Here is an 11467-nt window from a genome sequence, read left to right as displayed (position 1 = left end):
TGCAGAACAGCTGGGGCTACCAAAAAAAAAAAAAAAAAAGAAAGAAAGAAATTAAGAAAGGGAGAAAAGAGGGGTTGGGGATTTAGCTCAGTGGCAGAGCGCTTGCCTAGCCCTGGGTTCGGTCCCCAGTCCCGAAAAAAAGAAAAGGAAAAAAAAAGGGAGAAAAGAGAAAGAAGAAAAGAGAAGGAAGAAGAGAGATAGGAAAGATACAAAAGCGAGTAGGAGGCCCCACTCGCCCGCTGGTCCGGGTAGGAGGCGCGCGCCCGCAGGGGCCTGCGGAGGACGCGCGCGACCGTCAGCCCGGAAGCGCGCGCCTGGCGGGGTTGGGGCCGCAGGTGCACGCGCGGGGCCAGCGGGTGAGAGCGATGCGCGCGGGCTCTCCGGGGTAGAGCCCCGACCCGGCCTGCGCGCCCCCGGCCCGCAGTGATGTGGCGGCTGCGCCTGCTGGTCCTGGCGGTGCTGGCGGCGGGCAGCGCGGAGGCCCAGGCGAACTCCAGCGACGGTGAGCTTCCCGAACTTAACCTCCGCTCCCGCAGCAAGGCCTCAGGCCGCCCGGGTCTGGGCAGTCCTCCCCGGCTGCTGATGCGCTTCAGGCCGCGGGTTCGGGACCGGGTCCATCCTGTCAGCGCCTCGTTTGGGCTGGGAACCGAGCAGAGATAAGTAGCCCCCTTCGAGGCATTCTTCCCCGCAGGGAGCAGCCATGTTTGTGGTTTTAATTGGACAAATTGAAACGGCCTTTTAAGCTGAATTTCGGGGAGCACGGCTGTAAGCGCAGCACCTCGGAGGCTGCGACAGGAGGATTATGAGTTCGAGACCGATCTGGAGAGTGAGAGTCAGGCCAAAACTAAAACCAAACCCAACCGGTCAGCTACCAGGCAGCTAAGTCTGTCGAGGAACTAGCGTTCCACGCAGTAGCTGGCTTTGACACTCCAAAATCTAGGTGCTTTTCAAATGGGTGACGTTTTGCAGTTTGAGAGGAAAAAATGAGCCAGTGATGATGGGACGTGAAATCCTAGGTCATGTGTTAGGTGAGGGGGGTTTAGCGACTGCTGAGAGGGGGCAGGGGCGTTAATGGGAACCATGAAAAGCACTAATTGTGCCAGGGTGGTGATCACGTGCTTTTTCTGGCTGCATTAACTACATTACTTGTTTCGGCTGGAGATGAGTGGCAAATACAACAGTTTTCTGAATGATCATTTTTCCTAGAGGTTTATCTGTGAAAAACCGGGGTTAGAAACCTCATTTTAAGATCTTTGGGTACAACTAAGGACAGATATTTGTGTGTTGAGTGAATACACACACACACACACACACACACACACACACACACACACCCTTCTATTTTCTTGACGAAAACTCTGGCTGATAGTTGACAGGAAGTGTTGGCCTCTGACAGTGTGCTAGGTCCATTTCACAGCCTGAGCACTCTAATCCTCAAAGCCACAGGAGATAGAGATCCAGAACTCTATCTTCGGAGGCTCAAGATGCTCATTAGACAAACTTAGCAGCACCTGGTGTGGCGCCCTACAAATTGCATGGCCCCTGCACCTCAGCAGAGCCCCCTTCTGAGGAGAACATCTTGCCCAGGGGCTGGGAATGGAGCTGAGTTGGTAGAATGTTCGACTAGCATTTAAGAAGTCCCGGTGCGGGCTGGGGATTTAGCTCAGTGGTAGAGCACTTGCCTAGCAAATGCAAGGCCCTGAGTTCGGTCCCCAGCTCCGAAAAATAGAAAAAAGAAAAAAAGAAGTCCCAGTGCCCTTCCTGAGCACGACATGGACTGGGAGTGGTAGTAGTACATGCCTAGATCCTGCGTTCAGAACATGGAGGATCGAGAATGCACAAAGTCAGATTCATCCTGCATAAGGATGATAAAGCCAGCCTGGGCTACAGGAGACACTATCTCAAAAAAGGAAAAAGAAAACCAAACCTTTTCACAGCATAAGGCTTTATACTTATTCTGTGAGCCCTTGTCTTTGAAACATCCTTCCGGAGAAAGTGGGAGAGGGGAAGGGTTGAGTTCAGGGTTGTTCTAGAGGGGCTCCTCAGTCTGGAGGGCTGGGAAGCATAGCTTTTATTTCCAGTTTGCAGCCTCAGTACTTGATATCCAGAAGCTTTTCACTGACGTCAGGAGAGGCAATAAGTGAGGATTAGTTTTTATTTCTTCTTACACTGTTTCACCTCTGATTATGGCACGACACTGCTGCCGAGTGCTGTGCTTTTCTTCTTAGGTTAGTTTTGTTGTGTGCAGGACAGGGATGGGACTCAGGGACTCGACAGCTGCGTGATTGAAAGCTGACATTCCCTGCATGGCTGGTGAAAGGCAGTGCGGACATTCGATGGCTCACTGTCGAAGGGCGGGCCTCCGTGAACAGCCCAGCTGGTGTTAAGATACAGGTGGCAGGAGTTGTACCTCTGTGTTAAGAGGATCTGAGTCTCAGTGGCTGGATGCTCAGCGAGGGCTGGGAGACAGATGGACATTCTGGTCCAGGGACTCATCTACATGTCTAGTCACCCACTCTCTACTTGACAAGGTGTCTTCATTTTTGTCTTAGATTTGTACCTGGTTGCTCACCTGCCCTGGCCTGCAGGGGTTCAGTGGAGACCTGGGGGCGGGAGGGCACAAAGAAGGGGAGCAAGTCTATGTTCTGACCAAGCTCTCAAACTTTAATTAAAAGACAGAGGTTTATAAAGACAAGTAGGCCGGAAGGTCACCCAGGACTCAGGACCCATACATCACTGCCACCACCCTCCCTATAGCCCTAAACCGTAAATTGCGGGTATAGACTGATAAGAACTGATGGCTGGAGACAGAAGCTGTAAAAGTGATAAGAACGGACTACTGGCTAGGTGTCCCAGAGGGTGTAAGTGGGCTTGACATTCCTGAAACGTTCCTGAGACGGAGGGTGTGTAAGCGGGCTTGGCTCCCGGCACTCACCTGGAAAGCCCACCCTTTAAGAGCTGAGTGGGGCCCACATTTTGTACAAGGGCATTGGGCCACCTGTGTATATAGGCACATCTGATGGCTTCCTCCCAAACACCCTTGAAGGGTCATGTGCTTGTTGTGTGTCCGTTTAGTGTCATACATTTACTTTGTGGAGCTGAGGATTGGACCCTGGTCCCTGCACACACCAGACAAGCATATCACACTGAGCTAGATCTCCAGTCGCTGCCATCAGAAGATAAAAAACATTAGTATCTGAACTTGACGACGCTGCACACAAGTAATCCTGAGCGCTTCAGAGGCTGTGACAGGGGGATTGCCTCCAGTTCGAGGCCAGTGTAGGCCACACAACAAGACCTTATCTCAAAACAAAGAACACAAACAAACACAAATTGTAAGGGATAGCTGAATGGCACCCAAGTAGCTGGACCATTCTTATCCTGAGGAGAATTAGGAGGGATATGCTTTGTCGGAGCTCCTAAAGCTGGCTGCTGTGTTAGCTGGCACAGACAATGGAGGGAAGTCTGAGGTACATTTTAGTAACACAGTCAAAGAGGTGGTTTTAAGATAGAGATCTGATTGGGAAAGAGGAAAAGATTAGGAGTGGAAGGTCTTCCTAGAGTGGAGTTAGCGAAGGAAAAAGGGACTCTGGATGGTTAGGGATGGAGAGTATGAATGGAAAGAGAAAAACAGCCCCTCCCATTCAGACGGCAGTTCCCGGTGTTTTTAAAATGTTAGGCAAAGCAGAGCCGTAGCTCTCCCAAGTACAGTTGGAGTTAGCACCCCATGTTGACTGGGCTGCCTGCTGTGTAATGTCCTTTGATGTGCTGTCCGCTTCCCACACACCAGTCATAAGATCTAATTATGCCAGTCAAATGTTTCTGGTGACTCCTTCTCCGGATGGCTCGGAGGCGAGGGTAGGGTCCTATTAACTTCTGCAGGATGTGTTTGGGTATGTCTTCTATTGCCAAGCCTCTTGTGAATAAAAATTAAATGCAGTTTCCAGCAAGGTTGGGCGTCTCAGACTTGTCATGACCCAGCTAGCTGTTTGGGAAGTTGAGGCAGAAGGATTACTTCAGCTTCAAGGCCCATTCGGGGTATACCGGAAGGTCCAGGGCAGGGTGGGCAACTTAGACTCCGTCTTGAAATGCAAATATTAAAAAGCTAGGGTTGTGGTAGATGGTTTGCTCAGTACTTGAGAGGCCCTGGGTTCAATCTCCAGTACTGGAAAACAACCAAATAATATTAAAAACAAACAAAAGGAAATTAAATGAAGTTTCTATCATGCTTGTGGCAAAGGCAGTTTAGTATTTCCTCTCTCTCTCTCTCTCTCTCTCTCTCTCTCTCTCTCTCTGTGTGTGTGTGTGTGTGTGTGTGTGTGTGTGTGTGTGTGCGTGTGTGTGTCTTTTGCAGTTGTTCCCCACCCCTGTCCTTCTCTCCCATTTCTGGGTTATTTTTGGTGGTACTGGGAATTGAACGCATAAGCCATACCCCAGGCCCCACCTTAAGTATTTTTCATGCGTTTCTCTCTGGAAACAGTCCCCTCATTGCAGCTTATGATAGGCAGAGCATCTCAGAGAGAACATGTTAACCCTCTCCCCATGAGGGTCTTTTTGGGTCCAATCTGAGGATGCCTGAGCATTTTTGGGGCTCCAAAGCAGTGGCAAGCTACAGAAGTGCATGTTCCTTGCTGTGTAGCACTTGTAGGCTATAAAGCCATCTCCCATTTGCTGGGTGGTTTAAGTAGCAGAGCAACTTCCCTTTTCCTGTGAGAGAACAGAGGCCCAGAGGAAATAAATACCTTGCCTTAAGTCACAGTGTTCTGTCCGTGTTGAAAAGACATTTACCGCCAGGCCATTGGTACAGTGCCAGACACTGGATCATCAGATATGACCAAGACCTGCATAGATAGCCAGGAGGGAAACCACAGGAGCCTGGGTTAAAATGCAACCTTCTGTATAGATTGCGCAATGGTTCTTGTCCAGGGAATCATTTCCCTCCCGCACAAAGCAGATCGGTTAAGAATGGAGACGTGTGAGTCTCTCTCTTATTCTCCAGACTTGATGTTAGCAGTTCTCAGTTACTTGGAGAACTGCCTGCTTTGTTTTCCGAGACAGGGCTAGCCTTGAACTATGCACAGCTGAGGATGACTTAAACATCGATCCTCCTGCCTCCACCCATCTCTCTGGTGTTGGGTTACGGCACTCAACACAACGCTGGTGCTCAAACCCAGGGCTTTGAGCATGTTGGTGGGGCTGGTCAAGCCCTCTCCTGACTGAGCCACACTCCCAGCCCTTTCTCACGATGTTTGAATGAGTGTTTTCAAACTCCTGTCTGTGGCTATAACTAGGCATTTTCATTTAAGTGGCATGGGGGATTCTTGGAAAGAGAACAAACAAGCAGGGTATATTGTAGTTTCCTTATGATAAGGATGCTTCATAAAAACTAGAAAATGTTAGAATTAAGGAACTGTGCTCGAAAAAGAGAAACACTTTAAGGCGCCCATTCCTAACGATGCTGATGTTAGGACAACAGGGCCAGCTGTTAGATACCATAGACTGTCTCCCCGCACACACGCCTTCACTATCTGCCTTCAGCAGGTTCCTGCCGCAGGCGTGTGGGGTTGGGGCTTCCGTGGAGCATCGTGTCTGAAAAAGCAGGCGCTCTTTCTTGTGGTTCCTAGGAGCCTGGGTGAACTTCCTGAAGTAAGAAGCACAGGCTTCAGCTTGGAGTTTCAGTCCTGCTACCTAGGTCATGTCTCCGGCTCTTTAAGTTGTGACCTTTTAGACAGGAAGACAACTTAGGTATGGTTTAACCGTAAGGGCAAAGGTCATCTGATACACTGTGGCATCAAAAAAATCTCACATTAAGTTGATCACCTGACCTGTAGGCTACCTAGAATACTTCCCTGCAAAACAGAACTCTATTTTATTTTATTTGGGGAAATTTTTGATACAGAGTATCATATAGTCTAGTCTGGCTTCAAATTCGCTATCTAGGCTAGGATGACCTTAACCCCTGGTCTGGTCTTCTGGTCTCTGCCCCTGTGGTGGTTTGAATAGGACACCCCTGATAGACTTATGCATTTGAACACTTGGTCCCTACGTATCAGCACTATTGGTGTTGTATTAGTATTGGCACTACCAGGAGGTGTGGCCCTGTTGGAGTAGGTGTGGCTTTGGTAGAGGAAGTGTGTCACTAGAGGGTGGGCTTTGAGGTCTCAGAAGCTCAACCCAGGCCCAGTGGCTGTCTCTTCCTGCTGCCTGTGGATCCAGATGCAGACCTCTTAGCTCCTTCTCCAGCACCGTGTATGCCTGGATGCTGCCATGTTCCTACCTCGATGATGATGGACCGAACCTCAGGACCTCTAAGCCAGCCCCAACTGAATGTTTCCTGTCGTAAGGCTCGCTGTGGTCACCGTGTCTCTTCACAGCAATAGAAACCGTAACTCAAAAGAGCCTCTGGGTGTTGAGATTAAAAGTGTGCAGGCCATGCGTAGCAATTTTCCTTAGTGCGTTTGTCACACTAGAGCAGCAGTGGCTGCGGTTGTCAATGGGTGCAGTTATGATCTGCGTGCACTCTGTAGCTTTACAAAGGGGCCAAGTTAGAATCCCCACCCCCCCACTCCCCACCCCCTGGGAGTACTGATGTGGAGCTCAACTTCACACATGCTAAACAAACACTCTCTCACCAAGATGCAGCTTCCGCCGGGCCCGGAACTCTCAATTTTAACATATGGATGCCTGACATTTAAACATCTTCTCACATATGTGTAGAAATAAGCACTGAATCTTCAACACTGAGTTGGTCTCCAGGCCCAGAGCCTTGTACCCTGCAGATTCAACCAGCTGCAGAGTGAAAATAATTCTTTTTTTTAAATTTCACGTATGTGAGTACACTGTGGCTATCCTCAGACACACCAGGAGAGGGCATCGGATCCCATTACAGATGGTTGTGAGCCACCATGTGGTTGCTGAACTCAGGGCCTCTGGAAGAGCAGTCGGTGTTCTTAACCCCCGAGCCATCTCTCCAGCCCCCTGAAAATAATTTTTTAAAAGTGTATCTGTACCAAATGTGATCAGACTTTTCATGTCGTTGTTCTCTAGCAGTAAAATGATGATGTAGGGGTTGGGGATTTAGCTCAGCGGTAGAGCGCTTGCCTAGCACGCGCAAGGCCCTGGGTTCAGTCCCCGGCTCCAAAAAAAAAGAAAAAAGAAAAAAAGGAAAAAAAAATGATGATGTAGCACTTGTGTTAGGTGTGTAAACAATCCACAGGTAAATAATGTGGGTATAGGTCCACCATAACACCACTTTAAAGAGAGAGAGAGAGACAGAGAGAGAGAGAGAGAGAGACAGAGACCGAGAGACAGAGACAGAGAGATACAGAGAGAGACAGAGAGACAGAGAGACAGAGACAGAGAGACAGAGACAGAGAGATACAGAGAGAGAGAGATACAGAGAGACAGAGACAGAGAGATACAGAGAGAGAGAGAGAGAGAGAGAGTGTGTGTGTGTGTGTGTGTGATGTGTTGTGTGCGTGGGCCTTATTCCCTTGAACAGAGCCTCTCATTGAACCTGGAACTGCACTGGTGTCCAGAGAGCCCCAGTGACCTTATCCTTGACCTCCATAGCATGGAAGTTACAGTGTATGTGGCTGTGCGGGTGCTGGGACTTGAATCGAGGTCCCTCATGCTTGATGAGTAAGTGGCCTTACCCACTGAGCCACCTCCTCATCTCCTATGGTATCTGCCGTCTTATGTGAGGTGTGGGCAGGGATTGGCAGTTGGAGAGTTTGGGACTTGTGTCCTGTGGATGCTAAGGGATGGTAGTACATATACCAGAGTGTCAGCTGCAGGGGATGTTTGCACAAGGGGAGGCAGTGGGCAAGCGTTGAGAGCTTCCCTATATTGTGTGTGTGTGTGTGTGTGTGTGTGTGTGTGCGCGTGTGCGTGTGCCTGTGTGTGTGTGTCTTGTTGTTTTAACAAATTTAAGATATAGACTCAAGGCAGAACCTGAACCTTGAGGCCATCGAAGCTAGAAGCTTTTGTTAAATCAGGAAATTTCTGATAAGAACCCTTTGAAACTTGACAAAGAGTGTGTGTATAGAAAGGCCATTTGACATATACTCTTGGGGATGCCTGCTTTTAACTTTGCTCCTCCTGTTTTCAGTGGCCAGTTTGCCTGATCATTTTAATTGCTGTGGTCCTGTTTCTTTTCTAAGGATTTATTTTATTTATTTTATGTGTCTATGGGGTTTTGTCTGCATGTACGCCTGTGCACCACACGTGTGCCTGCTGCCTCTGGTGGCCAGAAGAGGGTACTCGATCACCTGGAACTGGTTATAAGCAGTTGTGAACTGCCATGGGGGTCCTGGGAACTGAACCTGGGTTACTGGGAGAACAGCTGGGCTCTAACCTGCTCTGAGCCTTTGATCTTATGGTTCTTCACTGTCTTTCTAGTTTGTTGGAATCTCAGAGAATGATTCTTACCTCTGGGTTGAAGAGGGAGGTTAAGGAAAGTTAGCCACCAGCGTATCTCTAGCGGTGGCTTCAGTGTCTTCCAGACCTTCTGAGCTGTCTGGTGCAGACTCCGTGTCCTGGGGAATAATGAGGGCCACCGCAGCATCTCTGGAGTACATTGGAGGAAAGCCCAAGAGATGATGGCCTGCGGGGCAGCTCTGGTAGAGGAGCTGTAATGAATTTGCATGCTCAGGTTTTGGGCCCAGACAGCTATTTTATAAGTACACGCTGATACTTGTCAACTGGAGAAAACGAGGGAAAAGTGTGTGTGGGTAGGGGAGTGGGAAGGGACACAAAAAAGGAAACCAGAAAATGGAGGACAGAAATGAGCTCCTTGCACTGTGGAAGGATACTGGGCCCTGAGGGCCAGGGACAGTGACCCACCACAGCCGACAGGCCAGAAGGCATATTTTGCGTTTTTTTTTTTTTTTATTTATTTATTATATATTATGATTACACTGTCGCTATCTTCAGACACACCAGAAGAGGGCATCAGACTCGTTTCAGATGGTTGTGAGCCACCATGTGGTTGCTGGGATTTGAACTCAGGACCTTGGGAAGAGCAGTCGGTGCTCTTAACCACTGAGCCATCTCTCCAGCCCGCGTTGTTTTTGATATAGGGTCATTTAAAGAAAAGTGAATTAAATTGTTGCCATTTTCATACATGGGTTCGGACTGGTGGGCTCAATAGAGATATAACTGAAGTAGGTGAATCTGTCAGTAGTCGCAGCTCAGCAGGAAGGATCGGCCAGCGAGCCGCTGCTGCCTGTGATGGATTATCCACAGGGCAGGCCTGGGACACGTGACCATGGCAGTCGTGATTCAGGATTGCAATGGCTTCGTCCTACCAGTCTTCAGCTTTAAAGTTTCCTTATCCTCATCGTGACATGTGTCGCCCAGACACAAATAGGGTCTTGCTCTGTACTCCAGGTTGGCCGTGCACTTACAGATCCCTCTGCGCTAGCCTCGCAAGTGCCGAGACATCAGGTTTGCCCCGCCATACCTGAGTCCCAAGGGGCTTTCCCAGGGTTAGGTTAGCGTCGTACGTTTGTTTACGAATGAAATTTCCACAAATAGATGCCAGAGGTGCAATATTGTGATGAGAATACTTTTCTCGTTGTAGGTTTCCTTGAATTTTCTGTGGGAAAATTTACGTACTTTGTGCTCAGCAGGCGCTTTCCACAGGAGGCCGTTCTGCGCCACATTTCAAGCAATGTGACCTTTCTTCTTTTCCAAATACACTCACAGTATCAGAACACCACAGTTTCATATACTAAGGTAAGTGCAAAGGATTGCTTCAGTAAAAAGAGTGTCTCTATAATGTCGAGTCTTGTGTGTGGTGCCTGTGTATGAGTGGGCCTGGTCGCCATGCGGCAAGGTTTCAGCCATCTTTAGTTGCCAGACCTCACTGCCTGGGTTGCCCTCGGTGCCCGGGCTGCCTTCTATTCCCTTGACTCACAGACTGTAGGTGAACAGAACTGCACAGGGTTCCAGAAATAAATGACTGTGAAGAGCAGAGCTCTTTCTTTTGTCCCTTCTGGTGGCCAGCGGTGTTCTTGGTCTTGTTTTGTTTCATTGTTTTGATTTCTGGTTGCTGTGGCAATGGGCTCTCTGAAGCCCGCTGACTCTGTAGGCAAAGCCACTGGCTTCGAGACTGGCCAAGTTGAAACTCACCTGGTACATTTCCCCTTCTCATTCTCTTAGCTTTAAGAGAACATTCCGACTGTGGAGACAAGAGCATTAGGCCAGCTTCAATCACACAGTGAGGCAGAGAGGACCTGACCTACATGAACGCTTGCCTTAAAGGAGAAAAGATTTCCAGCAGGATTGCTCACTGGTCAAGGGCTTGGTTCCCAGCACCCATACAGCAACTCACAACTATCCTCACTCCAGAGGCTCAGATTCCTCCTCTGGTCTCCACGGGTACCAGGCATGAGCATGGTATGCAGAAATGCATACGGCAAAAACACTCATACACATAAAATAAGTAATTAAACAAATCTTTAAAACAAACGCTTTTTATAAACTGAACTCTTTGGGGCCAGAGCTCTGGTTTGTCTTGTTAGCCTCAGGGCTGGACAGAGTCAGCCTTGACTCAGTTGAACTGTAGTGCTTGGAAAGTTCAGTGTGCAAGTCATAGAGGCTTGTTTGTTGGTTTGTTTTGTTGCCTTCCCATATTAAGCTGGGAATGAACTCCAGGCCGTCAGACTCCACAGGAAGCACTGGTCTGCACCCTGACCCCTGGTAGTCTTGGTATTAAGAAATGGAATCTGAGGGCTGAGGAGAAGGCCTAGTCTACAGGACCTGAGTCTTTTTTTTTTTTTTCTTTTTCTTTTTTTTTCGGAGCTGGGGACCGAACCCAGGGCCTTGCGCTTGTTAGGCAAGCGCTCTACCACTGAGCTAAATCCCCAACCCCCTGAGTTTGACTCTTAAAACCCACCAAACCAAACCAAACCAAACCAAACAGTGCCCCCCCCCCCAAAACCCAGCCAGTCCTGGTGTGGATTTGTTACCTTAGGTCTGGGGAGGTAGAAACAAGGCTCAACTGGTTCATCAGTCTAGACAATCAGTGAGCCCCACGTTCAGTAGAGATCGTGTCTTAAAAAGTCACCTGCAGGGGATGGAGACATGGCTTAGCAGTTAAGAGGGCCTGGGTTCAGTTCCCAGCACTCACAGCACAGCTCATAACCATCTACAACTCCAGTTCCAGGAGATCTGACCTCTGAGGGCACCAGGCACGCACGTGGTGTACATTCACACAAGCAAAAGGAAACAAATACTAAATCTAAAATATATACATTAGATAAAATAATAAGTTGGAAAGGGATAAAGGGCAATACCCAATGTCAACCTCTGTTCTCCACACGTGTGCTCTTGCACTTGTCACATGTGTGCTCAAACGTCCACCATGTGTGTGCTTACACACTTGTCTGTTCACACACTAGCCACATATATTCACATATCCTCACCACATGTGTGCTCACGCATCCATCACGTATGTGCTTAC

At 48.9% G+C, this 11467-nt stretch overlaps 1 protein-coding gene across 2 annotated transcripts in view; it reads left to right on the top strand.

The window, feature by feature from the left end:
* The first annotated feature begins 325 nt into the window (after nucleotides 1-325).
* The window catches only part of Tm7sf3 (transmembrane 7 superfamily member 3), a 31847-nt gene continuing 20705 nt past the window's right edge, over nucleotides 326-11467 (top strand). Inside the window, exons 1-2 of one of the 2 annotated variants that reach the window (XR_015685508.1) lie at nucleotides 326-502; nucleotides 9584-9738. Coding sequence is in view for 1 of the 2 variants with exons in the window: in NM_001011970.1 (NP_001011970.1) it covers nucleotides 427-502; nucleotides 9584-9738 (231 nt within the window). In the remaining variant the exon portion in view is untranslated. 2 annotated transcript variants of the gene reach the window in all.

The sequence above is a fragment of the Rattus norvegicus genome, chromosome 4 (genome assembly GCF_021556685.1).
Source record: "Rattus norvegicus strain SHRSP/BbbUtx chromosome 4, alternate assembly SHRSP_T2T, whole genome shotgun sequence".
NCBI classification, from domain to species: domain Eukaryota; kingdom Metazoa; phylum Chordata; class Mammalia; order Rodentia; family Muridae; genus Rattus; species Rattus norvegicus.
The sequence above is the reverse complement of the archived record's forward strand: the minus strand, read 5'-3'. Positions and strand labels throughout refer to the sequence as shown.